Source organism: Larimichthys crocea, chromosome VII (genome assembly GCF_000972845.2).
Source record: "Larimichthys crocea isolate SSNF chromosome VII, L_crocea_2.0, whole genome shotgun sequence".
In the NCBI taxonomy this organism is placed as follows: Eukaryota; Metazoa; Chordata; class Actinopteri; family Sciaenidae; genus Larimichthys; species Larimichthys crocea.
In genome coordinates this window covers 14,949,064-14,973,117 of record NC_040017.1, presented here as the reverse complement: position 1 = coordinate 14,973,117, position 24,054 = coordinate 14,949,064, and the positions used below count along the sequence as shown (strand labels likewise).

Here is a 24,054-nt window from a genome sequence, read left to right as displayed (position 1 = left end):
GTTTGCAGTTTACTTTACTGTCCATTAGGACTTTTATTTAAAAATGTTGTTATATTCATAAATATTGTTATATCTAGACCTTGACCTGATTGATTCTGATTACTTTTTAACTATAACTTAACCTATAACTTTTTCACTATGTAACTACAGCTGTTAAGACAAATGCGGTGGATTAAAAACTGTGTTTGTGTGTCAGTGAAAAGAAAACATTTATTCCTTTGAACTTTTATTTTAACGTTGAACAAATGTTATTATACAAACATATAAATTGGAGTTTTAATTACAAAACAGTCTCTGCCAAAACATGAAAAAATAAAACTGTCATATTTACGATTAAAGACAAAATTCTGTGAAATGTGACACTTTGAGAAAGCTGATGATTTTGCTTTCACGACCTCAGGTGGTCTCAGTGGCTTCAGTGCTCCACGTTTTTGTTTTTTTTGTAAATAAAGGGATTATAAATCCTCGACGAATCCACACAGTGTCAATAACCTTCACTGAATTTCATTTTCTTAATAATCACAAACATTTTACCAATCACCAGGACAAAAATAAGTATTTGAACCATTTTTTCTGATTCGCCACTAATGTAGCTATTAAAAAAGATACAACACGTGTATTAGAGATGATGACGAATATGAGGCAGTGTGGCGTTTGGAGTTCATAACCACTGCCAGTTTCTCAGGAATTGGAGCGCAGAGAGCAGTACGGTGACCTTTGCCAACATGACAGGGATATGAGAAGGCATCTCAACTTGCCTGCTACTTTTTTTTTCATCACAATTCCTAAAAGCACAGAGCAACATAACAAACACAACATGGTATCACACAAGTGTACTGTCAATATCATTACAGCCTTATACAACACATTTACAAATATAAGCTTGCTTGTTAGAAAGAACTTCAATTGTCACCAGTCGTCTTCACGATAACCACGAAGCTAAGCTGCCCAAACATTTTGAAGAATTGAAATAGAAAATCTACATTCCCAATAATCCAAATTTCATCGTCTTTAAATAGTGATGCTTCTTTAGTGCAGTGATGTCTTGATTTTAACATGGACAAAGAAATTTGGGGACTGTGCTAACAGCAGATTATAAATTAACTTGTGTGTCCTTCCTTTCCTTCAAACTCAAAGCACGGTGTGTTCATGTGTGTTCATGCCTGGTTTTAGGGCTTCGACATGAACACTTTCAAGATGAGCTTAGCCTTTGTCGACACTGGGTTCTGAAAATATTAGCAGGGGAACTAAACTAACAAAAAAAAATGAAGACCCAAAGCGTCACAATGCCACGACAATGTCCTATTTATATTCAACTATTCACAACAGGGATATTCGTGTAACATCGTGTTCATTTTACCTTTAATCCACAACTTCTTTTTAGCACATATAAATTACAAAAATACACAGTTTAACTCCCCAAACAATGAATACACACACACACACACACAAAACAAAAAAATGGCATCATGCCATATAAGAACTGTAATGCTATGATGCAAGCAGTAAGAGTAGGCAACCTTGTAGCAGCCGTGTGTATAACAGTTTGCTGTATTCACAGATCTCAGACCTGTTTATTTAAAGACAGACCTCAGGAAATCCTCTGCATCTATCTGTGCTTATTGGCAGCTTTTAAAAAAAACAAAAACAAACAAAGGCAAGAGGCACAGATCTACAAAGACGTCACAAAATAAAGACATCTCCGGTGTTACTGTCACTGAGGTAATGTTAAGGAGAGTGCTGTCCTCCATAGGCCAAATGAAGAATAACAACTTCAGCCTGTCTGAAAGCTCCTACTGCAGACTATACACCATCACGAGCCATTGAAAACATTGTCAGTTTGTACTGCAGCGCTATCTACTGCCGTAGATAGTAGTCGTTTCGTTGGTGATGACTTACTCGATTATTTTATACACATGACTTGGTTAGTTAGGACAGTACAGTACCAATTGTATTTAAGGATTACATTGTATAATTATAATTAACATAAAGCCTGCTTATTTTTTCATGCTTTATAAATTCTTTCTCCTAATTTCAATCTAATTTTGCACGAGTTGTTTAGTTACCAAACATCATGCAGTTTCCACTGCAAATCTGATCTGTTTCATTTAAATGCCACAAACTTTTTTTGTATTTATTCATCACATATTCTCTCACTCAGTCAGGATTGCTGGATATCCTTCTTCTTCTTCCGTCTACAGACAGATATAATCTTCAAATATACTTTAATTCCTTTACGATTTTCTTCTCTAATAACCTGCCAAACACTGACAGCAAAGCTTGTGTTACAAAGAGGTAAAGATTTGTTACAAGCTTTCTGAGGTAGCAGGTGTTTTTTTAGTTGAGGAGATTTGGTGGAAAAAGTAAAAAACAAACAAAAAAATAAATGTACCTCTGCAGTGTTGGTTTTTAACAACAAGAGGGTTTGAATCCCATTTTTTACACAGTGGTAAATAAATGTCATTTTTAATAACCCTCACCGGTATATAATGAACTAAAAGGTTATTCTTACATGCAACTAAAGATATTTTTGTTTCTTATATGGAAATATACACAAGTGTTGGTGAGTTCATTTTACAAACAGCATGTCTGACACATTTTAGCTCAAACACCCTGTGGGACGATAAGGCATTTGGTGCTGTTTTAATAAAAGGCCTTATATTATTCATCTGAAAAACCCTCCGTCTAGCATTAGTGAGGCTCTAATAGCACTTAAGAATGACTGGCACATGTACAGAAGCCTAAAAACTACAAATAAATGTAGCTTTTAGCATAATAGCTGTGTGTGATTGCCTTTTGATTACACCTTGTATGTATGTACCTGTTCAGGATGAAGTATCCCTGTAATATATCACACACATAAGCAAAATGATACCAAATCTCTGCCACAGGGTGTTAACATACAGTAAAGAGTTGTGTGTTGTGTTTATGAATCTGATCCTCGTGTCTCTTCCTCCTCTCCTCTCTACATCTCTTTCTCTTTCTTGGTCTTGCTGCTCTTCAAGAAGTCGCTCCTGAGTAGCCGACAAAACAGGACAATATTCATGACCGTCATGATGGCCATACCCACACTGCCCAGTGTGTAGGCCAGGAGGGGCACCTTGTCCCTGTTGAGCACCAGCCAACGGGTCATCCAGGCCAGCGTGTTGATGCGAAACACCACGTACGTGCCCAGGTTGATTATGCTGTTGACGCGGTACAGCGTGCCTTTGGCGATGTTGGCCATACGCAGCATTTGTCTGAGGTGGAGGAACACTGAGTTGATCTCCACCAACAGGGCCACCACGGCAAAGCCAACGTAACGGCAGGACAGCACAGAGAGGCCGAAACAGGTGATCACCTACAGAGGAAGACAAGGATGAGGAAAGTTACTACAGAAGTCCAACAAATCAAATATTTTCAACATGTATTTAACAGTATTGGTAATACATAATTTCCCCAAAGATACTAGAGTGATATATATATATAGTTTGCATGGGTTCTCTCCAGTCCAAAGACATGCAGGCGAATTAATCCACATATTGATGCATCACTAATTTATTTTTCATTAATCCTTTTTCATTGTTTCATAACACAAACATAAGGTCATTCTGTCACATAGAGAAAGGCCCCAGCCGAGGTTCGAACCAGGAACCTTCTTGCCGTGAGGCGACAGTGCTAACAAGTAAACTAAATATCCATAAATTTTATTTTTGTCTTTATTTAACAGGACAACTAAAGATAGAGAGTGGACAACATGCAGCAAAGGACCACAGGTCGCTGCAGTAAAGTACACGGGGTGCACACTCCACCAGGTGTACCAGGCTACTAGGGCTCAATGATAATTGAATGTCTTTAAATCAGGGCGATTCAGGTCAAATCAAATCTTATCATTTCCATATTTACACTGCCTTTCAACGCTGATGTTTTAATGCTTTCTTTTACAGTATATTACTTAATGACCACGTGAAAGGACATTGCCCCCATGACTCATTTCTGCTGAGCAGTGCTTATGAAAGCCTGTTTGGTAACAAAAAGAAAATCTCCACAAGATGGCAGCAACGTCACTCAAAACCAGTCTGACAAAACAGCAAACCCAACAAATCTTTACACTAGTCTTTACACACTGGGGAGTGAGATTAAAGGATTTTGGACGGTGTCTGACATGTTGTGACAGAGGTGGACGCTGCAGTTTAACACATTCACAGCAGCTGTGTTGCAGGTACAAAATCTGGATGACAGAAATGTGTTTATACCAAAAAACAAGCTGTTCAGCCAACTCTCCACAGGAGCTGGCACCCACAAACACTGCCCGCTTCATTCACACTCAGAGCACACTGAAAGTGAGGCAGGAAGACAAACTGTGCTCAGACAGACTGTACTTTAGTTTCAGACTTGTTACCATCGAAGCTGCCATGTTTAGAAATAGAAATAGAGCGCAGTGAAAAGGAGACAGTGAAAGAGCACCAAAGCAAGCAACGTGTTTTAGTTAATACAGGTCATGGGATACACTGTGCTGTGAGAGAATGACCATTACCATCAGTCATGGCTGAGTTGGAGAAGGATCTTGTGTTTGTTTGTGTGCGTCTAAGGTCACAGGACGCCTTGTGTATTGCAGCACACAGCACATGAAGAGAGTCAGCACCACACTAACTGGCTCTTACGTTATGTATTCACTGTAATGGATGTGACCCTGACTCAAAAAAAGTTCAAAGTTCAAAAGGTTTTCTACACATTTCACTATCTGTGAAAGCCTTTAAACATTTATAAACATTTATAAACAAGTGCACCCTTGTTGTAATTGCTTGTTCGTTAGCTGTTCATAAGTCAATTGAAAATTTGATTTTCAATTTTCAATTTGAAATCCTGTCATGGCTTTAAGTGTTTGTCAAGGCTCTCAATTCTCGTACTTCTGCAGTTACACTTACACTGTTATTCATGGAAAAATCCAGTGTATTGTGAGTACCCGGGTGGTGCACTCATAACGGTCAAAAGTGTGGAACGCTGGACACTTCTTGCAATCAATGGTCGCCATTTTTGCCGCATTTCAGAAGGGGAAGGACCACCAGCATTGTGAGGAAACTGCTGGAGCTGAAGTGTTTGTGATGAATACGTACTTGAATTGAGGCAACACTAACCTGCTGAAATTAAGCACCCTACATAGACTACATAGTGGACAAGTATACTTAACAGAAGGATCGGGATTAAGACACGGCTTCTTAATCCCGATCTTCATCTTGCATGGACAGACATTGCCATCCTCAGGCCCTATTTGTAATTATTACTTCACTTTAACTTCTGTACGTGAACAATGGCAACAGTGGTTTGAGCAGCCTCTGACTCACACACACACACACACACCCCAACTAATCACAGGTCTTAATCAAAGCTTTCACCTGTTGCCATGTTGTAATGACAGTGATGACGAACAATGCAGCTGGATTACGATGACGTCAGTGAAAGCACCATATTTAGCGACACAAAAACACTGCCTCATCGAAGCCAGTGTGTGTTGGGAGGGAAAAACAGTTATGACAACAGGACACAGTAAAAACAAATCCACACACACACACACACACACACACACACACTCACAGATATGTGAGATAACGCTGAAGTGTTGGTCGGTCAATCTGCTGTGACATTCCTCTGAGGCTGAACAGGTGCCTGTATGAGAGGTGTTAAAACTCTGCAAACAAGGTGTGTATCAGTATCTAGTCGGACTACTACTACTTTTGTGATCGTTACAGTCAATGAATCTCGTGGACTGATAAACAACGATCACTCACATGTTTGTTCTGTAGCTCAATGGCTTTCGTCCCAGAAAATGTCTAAAATAAAGTAAATAAAGACGACTATGATGAAAATGTTTAATGAGGTATGTTTTTTAGGATTTTTATTTTGTCTTTTTATAGCAACCTAAAATTCCACCTTAATACACCTCTATAAAATAAATACATGTATAAAGTTTCATGGGTTTCGTTGGCCTTAGTCAGTCCTCAATTTCTCGTCTCCAACTTGTGCTTCTGCTGCCCGATTTGAACACGTCCAGACATGAACACATTACCCCTGTGCTGTCATCACTCCACTGGCTTCCAGTCCGTTTTAAATTTGATTTTTAAACTTCTATTGTTTGTTTTTAATGCCATTAATTGGCTTGGCCCCCTCTTACTTGTCAGAGATTTTAACTTTTCGCAATTGTGGCAGAGCCCTGCGCTCTTCGGGTCAGCTACTGTTAGAGGTCCCTAGGTCGAGATTTAAACAGTGAGGTGATCGTTCTTTTGCCGTCGCTGCTCCCAGACTGTGGAACAAACTGCCCCCCGACATTCACACCACTACTGATCTCAGCCTTTTAAAATCGAAGCTTAAGACCCACTTTTTTAGATTGCCGTTCAATCCTGACTAGGGCAGTACTGTTTCTTAGGTGTACTCATTCTGTCTGCTCCTTTCTATGTATTTCTGGAAGGCTTTTAATACCCTGCAGCGCTGCAGCACTTTTAATTGTATTTGTTTGTTATGTATTGTTTTATGGCTTTGTTGTAAAGCACTTTGGGTACCGTTCAGCTATTGTAAAGGCCTATACAAATAAACTTGATTTGATTTTGAGTTAGAGTGAAATGATGTAAGATCCTTAACAAAAATGGGACAAAAATAAAATACAGTTACGCCGAAGGACAATATGCTCTGTCATGAAATCTCAAATCCTCCGCATCGTGATAGATGTGAAGCCCAACTCCCTCACACAAAAACAACCAAACAAAAAAACAGTAGATCTAAATCCAACATCTTTACGAACAAACATGGGAATCACGTTTCTTTAAAGTCTGTTCTGAGATGACAAGACAAGATATACAGACTGAAGAACATGTATGCTCTCACTCACTGTTTTCAGTTAACAACCGCAACACAAAGAAAAACAACACGTGAAGAAGTGGTGTTGAGTTAAAGAAAAGCAAAGGCACCAAAGACGCCAACAACTCTCAGCACCCTTTACTGTCACCCTGAACTCTGAAAAACAAGACCATACACTCAGATTAACCTGTGTGAATACTCACATAACACACTCCAAACAGCAAGACCAGGGCCACAGCAAACAGTGGTCTTTAGTGTGGCTCATTTCAAGTCTAATCTGATCTAGGAAGATAAAATGGAGTAGAACACGGGACGGGTAAGGTCAAAACAAACCGTTACACATGCTAAGGTACAAAGATGAATACAAATTTAGGAATCATATAAAAACAGGGGATGGTTCTTACAGTTTTTTAATTTAAGATCAGGGTATTGTTTTGTTCCTCCTGCACGTGTTTCTAGTTTTATGGTGTTCTTCCATCTTTTATGGTGTTTGAACATACTCTATCGTGTCATTTGTTACCTAATCTTTATATGAACACTGATAGTACAGTGGTTCACAGAGCCACAGCGATGATATAAAACATGCAATAAAGTTTGTGCCTTATGTCACAAAGACCTTCGCCCCACCTTTTCAAAGCTACCAACACTTATTGGACAAAATGTGGGCATCCTCCCTGACCAAAAGAGGTGAATGTGACCACTTGATGGTCATGAGGTGACAATGGCACCACAGGGCTCAGCAGCCAACCAGACACCAGCAGCTACAGTAGCCAAAACTCAGCCTGATTGCTCTCTGTGAGCGTAGATGCGGACCTCTAGTCATCTCCCACACCCTGTACTGGTGTCAGCACCCAAAGCTGAGAGAGAATCACAGTAATCCCCCTCTACGAGACCCTGGATCTATCGGATGATTAAATGAATTCAGCATTAGCTGGATTCGCCTCAATAAACTCAGCTGAAGCTTGGCTTTCACATACAGCAGCCCAGACACTATTGTCCAACTAGAAAGTGGATAGGCACACATGTGTGACATCCATCACATAACACATAGATGCTCCAGGAGTTTAACCACAATGACAGGATATTAATACAGATGCAACATTCCTGGTGTAGGTTTGGAGTGTGGGTGCAGTTTAAAGTATGAAATGTGATCGAGCGCAGCAACATTTTGGAGGCACCAGAACAGCTAATGGACCTTTTGGTTGGATTAATAAATCTGAATGTTTAACAGAAATGCTCAGAAAATCAGAAATCTTGCAACTGTTATACAATCCAAAGCTCTAAAACGGCAACTAAAGCATCTTGTGGTGATCTCAAGAATGAGCTTTCAATCTCGATTCCTGAGTTACACATGGAAAACAGTCTCATATAGTGTGGTATCAATAAATGCAACAACCTATATTAGCAAGCATTTGTGATATGGGGACTGACGTGGGTGATACTTAGGTCTGTATGCAATGGAAGAAGAAAGGAGTGTTACTTGACCTTTGGACTGTACCTATGTACATTAACCTACTGTTATATAGCCACCTGTGTAAAATCCAAGCAAAGGGCTGAAAAACAAAGTGGTGTGGGTGTTTGCTGCCTGCATTTTCTCCCTGTGGGCTCAATTAGATGTTCTCTACACCCTGGTGAGGGACCTTTACGTCCCACTTTCAGGGGGAAACACTGGGTGCTAAGATTGTAAGGCAATTATTGTAAACGGTGGCATAAACATGGTGAAACCCAGTAAAAAGAAAAAACAATCCGTAATCCTGAGTTTAAGCATCAAAAGGACGCAATGACCTGACCACAGGTCAAGCAAAAAGTGGGATAAAGTTCACGTGATAAGAAACAATCATGGTAATGCTAAACTTTATTTTTTTCAGCTTTTCAACTGCGGCAATCTTTATTCAGAAGGCAAGCTGACGGGAAACCCAAGTCGAGATAAAGCTGATAGAAATGATAAGTTTAGCCTCAAACAGGATCGCAAAGAAAGATAACACCTGAGAGGTAAATTCCTTGGTTGCTATGTCGAGATAAAAGCACCCACAGAAACCTTTTCTTGTCTCTATGGTCTTGTTATACAAGTGTGATATTTACTCCTATTTGCTCATATAAATAGTCTGTAAACATTTTATGAGTAAAGGTCCATAAATGTCATCATTTTCCATCTGCACATAAAACTAAAACATCGAGGGAAACTGGTCAGAAACATTTATTTTCTACCTATGTGTGTGGCAGAAGCATAATTTCAGCTTTAGTTGAGCTCCTGTGTTTACGTAGGCTAATGTGCTGCACCCATGAACCACAATCTGCGATGCAGACCAGGCCACAGCCAGTTCTGTCATAACATAGTGGTGAAGATGGTCTAAACGTGTGAGAAGCATTATCAAAGCATGTAGTGTTATGGCCTTTCCTCTCCGTCTGCAGGATTTTCAGGATCTTGCAGTCAAAGCTGAGCGTGCCTGATGCGGTAGCACCTGTTGAGCCTGTATCAGGCCACCCAGCACTGCTCTTAGTTTCTCTATCCGACCCCGAGGCAGATTATGGTTTGCTTGACATTTTTGCTGACCCCCCGACACCCACACACGCATACATCTTTCATATCCATACACTTCTTACACTGCAGATGCAGCAAAAATTCACATCCCATGCTTATTGTTTTGTATTTAAATCAAACTTGGCTCCTTATCGCACACTTTATTGTTACAATAGCCAGAGCAGACACAAAGGTAATTGAGGATTTCTATGTCAAACCAGTTTCCCTGCCTCTAGCTGATAACTCACTAGCTGGCTGACACGGAGGAGATTTTCAAGTTAGGTACCAGCGCAGCACGTTTGTAACAATGAGCGATGAATAATAATGAAAGCATGTGGAGAAAAAAAAAAGGGCGGTAAGGAAGGCAAAGAGAGGTCATTAACCCCCGGAGCTTGACACAGTCTGTACCAGTGTGTGTTGATGAGTTGTTCCATTAAAAATAAAACATGTTGCCTCTCGAGAGTCTCAGAGCAGAAAGGTCAAAGGTGTCAGGGTGATCTAAACAGGTGGGCAGAGAGTGGCTACACTCCAGCACAGAAACAGAAAACAGGGGGGGAGCTTTAAACTAGTTAGCACCCCCCCTCACCACAAACACACACCTGCCCAGGAAAGCAATATTTTCTATAACGCCACACAAGCAAGACATCGAGGCTCATGAGAACACATACACATCCATATTCATTAAGTAATGATTAAAGTATTCCAAACACATTTCTTTCTTTACTTTGTGGGTGTATGTCGTGTCTGTCAGAGAGCGCCCGAAGAGAATAAAAAACAAAGTCAGCAGTGGCTTTTCCGAAGTAATTTAAGCATTAAAATCAGCAAACCACAAACATTTAAGGTATGTCATCATCAGCACTCTGACGCATGGAAAAGTCCGCCTGTCACCTCATCCCACCAAAGCTAGCATGTAGGTTTTTAACCAGGGTTTGAATTGTAATAAAAAGGTGTGAGTACTGTGAAATTGCAGCCTGCACATGCAGCATTTGTAGAGAAGAGGTGTTTTATCTGGCTTTATTAAAATGTCCAGTGTGTAACATTTAAAGATGTTAAGTTATAGAATATGGTAGAAATGGAATATAATATGTTTTTATTAGTGTATAATCACCTGAAAATAAGAATTATTATGTTTTTATTACCTTACAATGAGTCTTCTATAGCTACATCTACACTTTGGGTCCTCTTCCATAGAGTCTGCCATGCCAAACCATCATGTTTCTATAGTTGGACAAACTGAATACTGGCTCGAGGGTCTTTTACGTTTTTGCGTGTTTTGCACACACTGTAGTTTCTTCTTCATACTAGGAAAGAGAGGGTGAGGCGAGGGTGTCACAATCAGTAACTTCAACTGGTCCTTTAAATGAACATAAATATGTCTGTGAATTAAAGAAGAATACTATCAAGTATATTATTACAATTATACTCAAAACTATACTTAAATGTAAGAGAAACGTCATGTTAATCTTTCATGTAGTGCATGATTCTGCATTGCGTACCGTGATCTCCTATTCTAGCTGTCAGCTGAGCACTGTGTCATCTTCTACCCGAGAACCCAGTCCTTGTTTTCTTTTTCTAGTCCACATATAAAAATGCTGATGAGGATGCACTCCTCATTGATTCCTTCTAGACTGTTTTGTCACTCTATTGGTTCCGGTCCTCTTTCATGACAGCAGTAATAAACAGTCTCTTTATTTTCATCCACCACATTCAAACACGATGACACATGACACACCTAATATTTGAAGTATGACTATTTAAAATATTTTTAATGTTATGTTTTCAACCATTTCATTTTGTTCCTGAAATAATAAATAAATAAAAGACGGCAGTCACACTATGAATTTAAGGTGAAACCTGTCATGATTTGCAAGATATATTATAGATAACTATAGTTTCTTCACCTGTCTACACGCTGCTTCTCCTTTTAACAGGAATGATGTTGTAATGGGAAATAATGGATCCTTGCTTCAGTGAGTCATGACATGAATTTGTGTCACTAAGATTACTAGCATTAAAAGAATTCATAAACTGAGTTCAACTTCCAATTCATCCATTAGGCAGGCAAGTTTCCACTGCCTGCCCATCATTAATGTAGCATGATGGGAGACCATTTACCAACAGAGGATGCTGAAGGTGAAACTAAAAACTACAGTAATATCAAGCAGCTCTCTGACTGAAGCGAGGCATGTGGACAAATAAACTTGTTTGGGTAGGAAAAAAGGCAATCTAGCCTGAACTATAAATAACTACAGCAAGAAAACCAACCGCATACCTCAGGTGACACTAAAACTGTGCTTCACAGGCACACCTATGACTATCAGAGAGAAACAGTGGCTGAATCTTTGGATTCACATACAATAATGAGAGTTGTTTATGGATTTATTTATTATTTATAGCTTCTTGGAGAGTCAGTATTCTTTAATACAGGTCATTAAAAGGACAGGGTATGACCAAGTGAAGAACAGCAGTGAGGTGATGAGCAAATGGGAGGGTCTTACAAACTCTTCAAGTTTCTGAGAGAAAATGTAGCAGCATGGTGTAGCTTGGGAACATGAGACTGTAATTATACACACACTCGCTTCTCTAGAGGACTGAGGGGGTGGTGGTGGTGGTCATAACGTTTGTCATGCGACCTGCGTTAACTCCTGTCAGCTGACAGCAGCACAGCAGGCCACTTCAGCTCCTCACTGTCACAAACATCTGGTCAGATATTCACCGGGCGTTCCTAAACAATATTAGTTTGATTATGATTAATTAGCACCACGAGTATGTGAGCTGTCTCAAGTACAGTGTTACTCATCATCACACGGGACATCAGGGTGAAGCTCTACGACTGTTAACAGGTGTGTGTGTTTCAGTGACTCGTGGTCACTTGAGGTATTCAGGCGTTGTGTGTGAAGGGAGGAGTGTACTGTTCGTCTCAGCCATTACCTCACTTTTCAGAGCGGCCAGGGAAAGATGCATCTTCAACGCTCATTAGGATCAGGAAGCACCAGAAAGCTCTAGAGATCTGATGATATTCCCAATTGTTCACGGGTTGCAACACTTGCAATGTTTTACTTCTACAGTAAATATGAAGCCACAACCAACAGTTTGTTCGCTTAGTTAAGCTCAAATACTGTAAAACACAGGAAGACATCTAGCCTGGCTCAAGGAGGTTAATGTGCCAAGAAATAGTCCTGCATAAACCCCCATGTAAAACCACAACATGTCATTTTAACTATTGACAGTATAAAGAATGGACAGCGTATCTGTGATGTCGCCCACAGGTTTCTGAAGAGAAGCTCATAGTCTGTGACTCTGGCGGCTGTCCTGCCACCTCTTCCACCTCCCTCCTAATCTAAAAAAATCGGCAAAGAAGTGGATCATTAGCAGACCTGAGTTGGACCAAATGATGCCTGAGTGCTCAAACAATCTGTAATGACACCCACCGGTCAATCAATTTGACCCATTTGGCAGCGGGTGAGTCACTCGTTCTGTAGCCAGCCTCAAGTGGACTGTGAACTGTAGTTTTTGGCACTTCACAGCCACAGACGCTGTCGCTTGGTTTTAACACTTCAGTTTGTGTGAATATTAAACAAGTAAGGCATAATGTGTGAACTTTTGTGCTCATGTTTCCCATGTTTGTGCCAAGATAAGTTAACGAGCTGCGAGATTGAACTTGTGGTATCAGTCTTCTATAGCAATTATAGCATTTAATATTATATTTATATCGTTTATGTGTAGCCCTCTTAAAGGAATTTCAGGAATAAGTGAGAAACAAATAAAAGCCCTGACAGTTACTGGAGATATCTCAGGTTTTCTGTGAAACATAAACAACAAAAAAAGGTCCAAATGTTCAATGTGAGTTTTTTCCTACGCTGCACTCTCACATGCTTGTACACCCACCCACGCTGCTTTTGGTATCATACACAAGAAGTGTGGAATTCCCACAATAGCTGGATCTCAGCCAAGTTTGTTCTCCATCTTTTTTAACGCTTTGGTTTGGGGGTGTGTCACTCACGGAGAACAAATGCACGGCTCCTACTCTGCCACACCTTGGTTTTCAGCAATGACAAGCTCACAGAGAGTCGACTCCCTCGCTGATGGATGGATGCTTTTGCAAACAGCATTCCTGGTTGTTATGCCAACTCCAAACAAATGCCACTTCCTTTTTTTTTTTTTTTGGGCACCCTGATTTTCCAGTATCCAGTCTCTTTGGAAAGCACATGTGTGTATGAGTGTAACAACACTGCTCTTTTCTGGTGTTGACCTGGAAGGTGAAGACAGTATAACACAGGGCTCATTCGCCTGCTCTGTTCAGGGTGGATGGCACCACTGTTTATTTCCACGTCACACTAATATCGTGAATTTCACAATGTAGCCTTGATAAGCGAGATGGGATTAACACCAAATAAACTTTTAATTTTTCCCACACATGCTTTCACGATTCACCTCCGTTTCCCAAACTTTAAGTTCTTAAACAACATCAAAAGTTAGGGGGCGCTAGCGAGCTGGCAATGGAGTAGGACGCGTTGTGCTGAGCTCCTCCCTAACTTTTCAAAAACTATTATTTTAAAGCGCACTTCCAGCAAATTTGTTGAAAATATCATGTACTAACATATCCGAGATACCTTGGAGGAAGTCTGATCTTTAAACGTTATTACAATGGTGACCAAGGTCTGTAAATATAAATACAGCGCTAGGCCCAAAGTCACTGCCATGGCTCAAGATTGCAAGGATAGCGCCACAACCAGAGTCAAAAAATGGATGCCGCGGACCTGAAAGCGGGCATTATCTCCTCACTGAAGGCAGGCATCTCCCAAAAGTTACATTTTCTGTCTTTACGGTCACAACAGGTCGTTATTCTAAGAGAAATTTCTCAATAATGTGACATTTGAATGAAGCTTTCTCTCTGTCATATTTGAATGCATAATTTTTATGCACAAGTAATGGTCTCAATACACCCGTCAGGTCAGCAAATATCTATCTCACTTATTAGACAGATCATACACACAAACATACGTTCAATAGTCCACAGTGGCTGCCTCACAGCAGCATTTCTATGGTTGGTATAGAGACAAGAAGAGACGATACATCCATCAATCTGGATTTTGTAGTTGCCATTACATTAAATGGCTGTTCAGACACAAACACAATGGACAAGGAAATTCCTCAACGTCAGACGATCATACCATAAAGGAAACAAAAAGAAAAAAAAATCCCACAAAAACAAGATATGATACGGCTGCAGCACTGAGGATCTCATTGGTTTGTAGCCATGTGAGGGGGTGGTACAAGCTGCAGAGAGTAGGTGGACGAGGGGGGGATGGGGGAGATGTTTGGCAGTCATACAAGTAAAGGGGGGTTGTGAACAAGGCAGGGTGTGTGATATATGGAGTGGTGCTGCAGAACTGAAATGTTTTGAGGGTGTGCGCACATTTGCAGAAGCCCTCTCAGGAAGTGTGTCTCCCTCTTAGGGAGCCTGAGGTTCATGTGGAGACCAGATGTCTGTCCTCCTGTATGTATACACAAAGAATCAAGAGGGGGGGACCTCCTGGGGTTCCCCGCCAAAAAGATGAGACTGCTGAGACACACACACACACACACACACACACACACACACACACACACACACACATCTTTCACATCTTTCCCCGCCAAAAAACTTGTACACTGTGTGCTCCATTTCCTATTTTATGATCTTTGCCATCTCACTGGTGATCATAAGACTTAATATACACTGTGACGTTGTTGTATTCCACTAAAATATCAGCAAAAACAACAGCGCTTCCAGCAGCTCATGGTTTTTAAAACATGATGTTAACATTGGAGATTTTTTTAAATCCTCGTAGCGTGTGGTTTGTCACACCAAAGTGTGGGTCAAAAAGGAGGAGTGGCAGAGCCCACAGATTGTGGATGACTCAAAATATATCTGTGGGCTGGCTAGCAAAAGCAAAAACATACCATACATACTATAATCAACTGCTGCTATAAAATAGTAAGAGGCCCTGGATGGTTAAAGGCAACATAAGAATATATTACAAACCATGCTCTGCTCTTCTATTTGACATGGACCTGCTCATCAACAAACTTGTCAATCCAAGATTAACCAGTAAAGGAACTACATCGTCACAAAATACACTAGCTGAGCTTCAGAAATGTTTGCACAGCCAGCTACAATGAGGACCTCAAACCAAATGAGGCCTTAAGGGTTACTAATTTAATTTAATCACTCTTTGTGTTTCCTTCTACTGCTGTCACATTAGGCTGCCAGTCCGTGGAAGGTAAACCGGGCTCAGACTACAGGACTTAACAGATTTCCTTTTCTCTAACCTCAAACGTGCACATGTTATAATATCTGAACGTAATAACGCATCCCACGAACTACAGGACCACCTCAAAGCATATCACGTCACTGATGGGGGAGCAAGTGTAAACAAAATGAAGACTAACGTGGTGCAACAACTTGCTGCAGTAAAGCTTGTAAAGGTGAGTTTTTATGTCAGTTTTAACATCTAACATTTAACATCATCATTCAAATATCAAACATGTTTGAAAAATATCAAGACAGTCGTTGATGACTTGCTATGTTTAAGACTGGATCTATAAACCCGTCACATTACTAGATATTCTTGGTTTGGTACCAGCGAAGGTCCCAGACGGACAGTTCTGACTCTGACTTCAGACTTCTGGAGTCTGGCTTTAGTCAACTAGCAGCTAGTGAAAGGAGTAGCTGAAGCCAAGAAAAGGGAAGTGATAGATCATAAAACAAAAAGAGCCATACAGGATAATCAGGTTCTTGAGTTGTAGATATCCATTGCAGACATGGCATTCCAGTGACATGTGGTGTCAAACTAGTGATAACATGGCAGACCAAATGCAGCATGTTCCAAAATTGACATTCCCCGTTGGCTATGGGAGACAGCTTCGTGCTCCTCCCGCAACTTCTATTTTCATGCCTGGTAAACTGAGACGTGTTCCTCTCATATCTGACGTTGGTACAAGGTGAAGCTTCAAGAGGAAATATGTCAGTGAAGCTGAATTTGAAAACATGGCAAATACAGCATGTGAGCACCTAAGAAGACTTCCAGGTTATAAGGATAAAAAGCAACACAGCAACAGGTGCTGTCACTGCAAGGATAAACTGGAACAGAAACTAGACTTCTAGTTTGAATCATGCTACATTCGTTTGTAATCAGGTGAATGGTGTCTCTGCATTTCCACACTTCATCACACACACACACCTTTCCTTGCTCTATGTAACTCTGTACTCCAGGTACGATCACCTGCTAGTATGTAACACTTTATGGCACCATGTCACAGGAGAAAATTTCTGTTTTCCCTCTGATGTCCTCCGGCTGCTCTGCCTAAACTCAGTGAGTTTCCTGATGGACAGTAAAGTAAACTGTAAAGTAACTAAAAGTATGGCTGCTGTTAGCTCAGTTTGTTAGCTGGGCTGCCCGGACTGTCAGCTCAGAGCACAGAGGGAGTGTTAGTATTTATACCACAGCCATTTTGGACCACCAGAGCCGGGCTGCAGGGAATGCTGACTAGGAGCAGAGCCTGCGTTGTTCGAGACCACAGCAGGGTATGCAGGTAATGTAACCAGGCTTAGAAGCCTCCAGGAACATATTGACAGAAGTGAAGAGACCGAAAGGAATGTTGATGGAGGAAGCTAAGAAGAGAAAATGAGTGACTGAGCAAAAAGCCGCCAGACGAGTAAATCTGGGACTCACATTTAGTCGTTGCTGAGTCTAAAAGACAGATGCCGAGCTGGACTTCTTGCTGTTGGACTAGTAAGATAATTGAATTCTGCATGATGAGAGAGGGATGAGAGACATTTATGGAAGGAAACAGCAAACATGCTGCAAAACTTCAAACCACTGTAAGAGGGCAAAGAAAGAGCAGAAGAGCAAAACTGACTGACTGGGTGTTTTTACTGTGAAATACTCAAAGGAGAACATTGGATATACTGTTAATCACATGCTTTCGTTCTTCATGGAAAAAATTATTTGTCTTTCTGCCTCTACTTGGGATTCTTTTTTTTCTGGCTCATATTTTTAATTACAAGCTCACTATTTCCAGGAGTCATGAGCAAACGAGGCTGAAACAGACTCAAAATGAGGACAAGGTCTTTACACTGCTGTTAGTCCAGATTAGTCAAGATTACTAATTTTATTTAACTCACTAAACTTTCTGGTTACCTTTCTGGTTGCCCTGCATGCTATGTTTCTTAGACAATATATACATAATAGATATATAGATATTTAATTTCCTGAGGAGAAGGCAGCCTATTTCTGGCAGAACTCTCAGGGCTTCCTGTTTTCCAAAGGAAGCACGAGGTTATGGCTGACAGGATCTCATCAGATGTGAGTGACTGTGGGAGTGCCAGTCTCAGAAATAAGAAGCTTTAATCTCCACTTCAGTTAATGAGAAGGGAAAAGACTTTCCATGGGATGTCTGAATATAATTATTTCTCCTGGATTGAAGCAACAGGGATTCACAAAACCTGTTGCACCACATGATGTTTCACTACTTTATGCGTGTATTATACAGGAAACCTTTGCAGTAAAACTACAGAGATGAAAACACCAAACGCAAACAAAGCTAAAGGAATAGGTATGGGTCAAAATGGAGAATAAAAACAGGGGAGAAAAAATAGAATTATCCCCACATATGTGACATTAAAAGTAGACAAACTCGTTTGGCCATTTAAGGATCAATGTGTAGGATTTAGTGGCATCTAGCAGTGTAGTTCCTGATACAACTTGCTTCTTTCCTCATAGCCAATCCTGTAGTTTGGAAATGCCATTTTAAAGCTGAATTATTATAAATAACTTCAGATACTAATCTGTTACAGTCATGAAACATTACTATGCATACTACAATAAACTAACACATTACATACCAACATTAACACAGTCTGACCACAACATTTAAAATGTATTTAAACTTTTTTTCAGAGATAAATCACCCTCTGCCCTTACAATTCATTCACAAACTCTTGATACGCCTGTCATATTTTATGCCGTATGTCTGTTAGCATATGTAAGTGAACATTTTTTATGATTCATTGGTGATACAACATTTTAACTTTAAGTGCCTTCTTTGTCACACAGACCTGCTTTACATGCAGAATGGTATGGTATGGTATATGCAAACATAATTATGTCTGCTGGGTTAGCACTATTAGCATAAAGGTGTACTGTACTTTGAATGAAATGAATCAATGTCAAGTTGTTGTTTCCATCCGCCTCAAAGCAGTTTGCATATGTCAGTGTCATGTCGTATATAGGCAAAGCTAGACTGTACATTAGCATTGTAAGAAAAGGTGGTGATAGGCACAATGGGCCAATATGAGAAGAGATTAACCTCCTACTCCATGACCAGCTGGACCTGCTTGATTCAATGTTACACCGACTTGGAACACTCCTTAGACATCAGAAGATCAGTACCCTTACATTTGCAATTCAAGCCCTGACTATATTCTCTTGCTTTTCAATCCTTCATGAACTATAACCTAATTTATGATCCAAGCATTGCAAAACATAATGGAGAAGGAGCCAGATGAGGATGAGATGGAAGGAGGATGGCCTTTCAGGAAGATACATGGAAACTAGGGAGCAAACATCATAGAAGATAATGAATGAGTCTTGATGAAGATGATAGAATATGAAAAATGAAGTGAATAAAGAGGAAAAAGTTATCCCACTGAGAAACATAGAAAACCATGTGAATGAGGAGAAAGAAAAAAAAACATCCCTCCCACACTCCAGTGACAATCCGAGGCCAGCTGGCCTCGCTGAAACATCCATTCACCAGGATTCCAGGAAGTGAAGGAGAAAAAAAGGCAAGACTTTTGGAAAAATAACTAATCCCTAATGACAACATAATTTCCAATACTGAAACACTGGTTATCACCTGGCAAAAAGTGACTCAAGTGTGCCTTTAACCTTGTTTAGAAACAAAGGATGTCACAGGCTAGTTCAATCATCACCATACAAAGGTAACTCCTTGACAACGAGGAACAAATCCATAATTTGCAGATCCGCTACTAATAATTAATAAAACAAGTCATAAGCCACAGAGTCAAAACCAGGTCTTCCAGAGGAGATAAATCTAAAAATGAGAGCATCCTTAAGGTGGGGAAATGGACACGTAGTAGCAGCTCTGTTTATTCTACTTTCTGAAGATCCACACGTGCGCAGACATATTCAATAGCTTGTTGTAAAAGTGTACTTTGTGTACACCCACTGATGATGAAATTTACTACACACAGACCCAGAGGATGGACTATAATCTAGGCTTTACTGTTAAAGTGATATTATCAGGACAGGATGTGAGCACATTTGACACTATATACACACTGTATATCTGTATATATATGTAAAATACATAAATCTATAACTGGAACATCAGCATATGCACGAGCATAAGCCACGTCATCAGTGACCCAAACTCTGTAGAGAAGTATTTTCACATGCTTTGGGTTGAAAACATGCCTGCATTAACACTCAAACACACACATAAATAGTGGCTGCTGCACAGTACAAATCCCACTCCAAATCCCGTCATTAAAAATTCAAATTACCAGCTCTTGAGAGGTGAGTAGTACACTGCAATAACAATGCAAGAGCTTGGCAACAGAGAGTAATACACAACAGGTTTGGATGTAGGTCACGCAGACATAAGCAAATAGAGAAAATATTCAGTCAGGATGTCGTTCTATAGAGGTACTTCAGGTCATTTCCTTTTCCCCCTCCATAGTGTTTAAAAGCAGGAATGAACAAAGGGTTAACTGATCTGATTCCCACAGGAAGAAAAAATCTCCATGTCATGTCTCTGATGGGAATCTGCTTGTCTGCTCGTGTGATTAAATAGACAGCAAGGAAGGGAGCCGGGTGGAGTTCAACTTTCTCAAGGCATGACAGGAGGTTGAGTGCTTGGCAGAGGGTGGAGGTGGTGGAGGGAAGGGGGCTGTCACACTGGAATGATTGTCTCTTTGTTCCTCCTCCTCCTCCTCCTTCACTTGTTCTTTGTAACCAGACAAGAAAGACGGGTATTTTGTCTAACTCATGCTCATGCTTCTGACAGGTGTGTTGGGGTTGTAGTGCGTGATTTGTCGGTGCGCCAACTACTTTATATTGATTCATAGGATAGATAATTTCTTACAGAGATGCAAAGTTTCAACATTCTCCTGTCAAGGTGAAATATGAAATCTTGGACAAGAGCTCATTTCCCACTGTGACAGTAATTCTTGAAAGACCTACCACTAAGTGATGAAACAGAAGCTCCCAGGACTGACTTAATGTCTGGTTCGTCACCATGTCAAAGAAGTCATAGATGAAGTAACCTGTGGGGACAGTAAGACAGTATTTAATCATCATTAGGTTCATTAATTAACCAAAGCACAACAGATTCTTCTGACAATAACAGCCTTGAGCATATCAAGTGCGTCGGGGAGGAGGGACCCCGCTTCCATGACGACGGCAATGGCAATGGCAACCAAGATGTGTCTTGGAGAGGGGCTATTCATATCCACGAAACCCACCCCCTTCCCCACCACCAGCTGTAACCATGGAGACAGCTATTCAGAATGCTGGAAAAATAATGACGTGTTGAGGATGGGGATGAAGGAGTGCGATGGAGCTCAGGGGGCTTTGGTGAGACTGGAATTAACCTCATTACATTGGAAATATGACCCCAGGACCATTTTGTCGATGTGATGTATGAGTTAATCTAAAAAAAAAATTGCTATCAAGAATTTAATTGGTTTATTTGCACTATCTGGGCCCATAAGAGCAACAACGACAGATAGGGAAAACTCGTAAGCCTTTTCAAAAACAGCATCAAGAGGTTGAATTTGGGTCAAGTTTCGAGTTCTACAGCCAATTTGAGTGTGTGACTCTTTAAATAAAAGTCCCAATTGATTGGCATCTCTTATCTTGCCCTTGTGTTTTATAATGACTCATAAATTCATTCATAAGATTCCTTGCACTCATGCATCTGTATTCAAAACATACAGGTGGCACAAAGAACGACTAAACATGACTATTTTTGTATTCATCTACACTGAGAACAAAAGAATCAGACACTGCTTGACTTTCCACTGGATACCAACCAGAGCTTGAACAGGAAAGGAAAAAAAAAAAAAGAGTTTCGAGTGAAATTCTCCAAAGTATTACATTTGGTTCTTTCCATTCAAGAACGTCTGGAGTGCAGTTCATTGGCATGTTTACAGGAACAGGGAATTCCTTTCTTAAACCAGTTAGTCAAACGACATTTTCAGGCTGTCAGCTTCACGTCTCTGTTGGAGTGACCCAGTTATGTTTGAGAAACTTGATTAAGACACCTGGCTTTAGTCTGAAAGTGGCAACATGTGAACATCTTATTACTGTGGCTTCTTGTTCTTGTGGTCTGTGTAAACTTGACTTAGCATTAAGGATACCATGGAAAAATGCTTAGTATCACTGTCACCATGTCTGTTTGTCTGTATTAGAGGTAGAGGAGGTAGATTTGGGTTTCATTTGAAAGACGTTCTAGGTGCTGGACAAGGTCTTCATTCAAAAAGTGGAGAACCATTTCTGGCATGCCACTTCGAGGGCTGCCGCATGGTATCATGGGCTGAATGCACAAATCTGGTTTCTATAAAACTCCTCACTAAACTTCCTAAGAATCATACCACATTTGAGGTGGGAGGATTCAACAACTCATGTTGGACGACTTGCATAAATCCACTGACTTCTTGGTGATGTCACATGACTGTACAGGGGGTTACGCCCTGTACCAGGGACTGATAATAATGCCCTCCATTGATCTGTACATACTGACACTGTTCCTCGCTTTGCCAGCTTCCAGAGCTGGACTTCCGGAAAGAATGTCAAACATCCTGGGAATCCTCGGGCACAGATCCAATATATTTCAGGATTTAAGAGGGCTTACGTGCCGCTAGTTGCTCCAGAGTATATTTACAGGTTAATGAGGAAAAGGTAAAAACAGGGTGAGTTGCTATTTTAAGAATGTGGGTGAAACTTATAGGTTTGAGAAATCTTATAATGACGTCCAGCAAAATTTAAGTCCATCTCAAATTTATTCATGCATAAGTCAGTGAGAATGTTTAATAAAATATTCATATTTACCAATATGACAGTGTCAGAGCATTATAAAAACAAATGCCAGAGCTCATTTCAACACGTAGTTCATTAAGAATTCAGGGTGAGAGAAAAGGCTCATTGTACCATGCCTTCCATATTGGTTTCACATCATGCAAACACTGTTATTCTATGATTTATTGATATTATATCATTATTTATTATCCAAATGGTTAAACTAATAAACACTTTTCAAGTTAAGACTTGTAGCAGCTAGTTAGACCTAAACTGTCCTGACACCATGCAGGAAGATAAGACTAACTGGGATGGATAATCTCATTCCCTCCCTTTCCCTTATGGTGGCAGCACCTGTGGGTGCGCTCTCTCTCTATCCCCAACCCCACCCTCCATCAACACCACCAGCCCGTTCAAACACAATTTGTAATCCAGCAGTGTAGAAGTGTTGACAGGTTACTCACCGATCGAAAACGACACCAGAGCATGAGAAAACACTGAGTGAGTTTCTATCAAATCTTCAGCCATCTGCGGGTGAAGGAAAAAGCTGAAAAGATAAATAAAATAGTTTTGATAAGGATGTTCTGATAAAAGCGACTCTTATTTGACGGTGATATCTTTACAGGCAAATCAAGCAAACTTTAATTTTAAAGTAAATAATTGAGCTGTGTGTCAAAGATACAGTAAATAAGTGGTAGTGCTAAATACAGACGTGTTAAAACTCATTGATCTGAAAATAGGTGGATAAACTATATATATATATATATATATATATATATATATATTCACAATTAGATTATGAATAATGGACAAGCAGCATTAAGTTAAACCACATGAATAAAATAAAGTAAATATGAATCAGAATCCCATTTTAAATACAAACGCGCCAAAATTCAGTATAAAGTCAACCATGCTCTCAAGTCCAACACATCTAAATCACATCACATTTAACTGGACCAAACTTGTCATTATTGGGTTTAACTTACCAAAGCACTGCCCATATCGCCGTGATAAAACTGTGCACGAAGGATGTAGAGATATTTCTCCATTTCCCTGCATTCCTGCACGCAGATTCAGGCATGGGGAGTTTACTGACCCCAGCGTTGATGAGCCTGAAAAACACGACGGAGCTCCCAGTCGTTAAAATCACTGAACTCAACTCCATGGTGGAAATGTTTGTTTGGTAAATAAAGACTTCACAGGCAACGACGTGTTTGCAGATACTATATATTCTGTTATTAATGTTAGTTAGTTTTTTTTTTTTTTTATCAAATAAAGATGATTATAACCGACGACCGAGACACTATCGTGAACACATCGGCGTATTCCCAAATCATCTGAGGCCACTCATCACTCAAAGAGTGTGAAACGCTGTTATTGTTCGGAGAGAGGAGGCGTGGACGAGTCTGTCAATGGATTTCCCACTGACACACACACTGGATGTTTGGGATGTTTTTTCTGCAAGTGAAATAAAATCCCCAAAGAAAAAAAAGTGGTGTGACCGGCTTCAGTGGATGGTGAATGCAGGTGAGGAGTCTCGTTTGAGAGTTGTGAAACCGTCCTGTTCAATAACCTCATCCCTCGCTTGTGTAACTTTTTGACATCAACAGAAAC

At 40.3% G+C, this 24,054-nt stretch overlaps 1 protein-coding gene across 1 annotated transcript; it reads right to left on the bottom strand.

The window, feature by feature from the left end:
- Positions 1 to 219: 219 nt before the first annotated feature.
- On the bottom strand, positions 220 to 24,042 carry tlcd2 (TLC domain containing 2). The gene is made up of 4 exons (XM_010735785.3): positions 23,427 to 24,042; positions 22,905 to 22,987; positions 20,605 to 20,687; positions 220 to 3,340 (listed from the first exon to the last, which is right to left on the bottom strand). The coding sequence occupies exons 1-4, from the start codon at positions 23,603 to 23,605 to the stop codon at positions 2,966 to 2,968; spliced, it is 720 nt and encodes a 239-aa protein (XP_010734087.1). The 5' UTR covers positions 23,606 to 24,042; the 3' UTR covers positions 220 to 2,965.
- Positions 24,043 to 24,054: the final 12 nt, after the last annotated feature.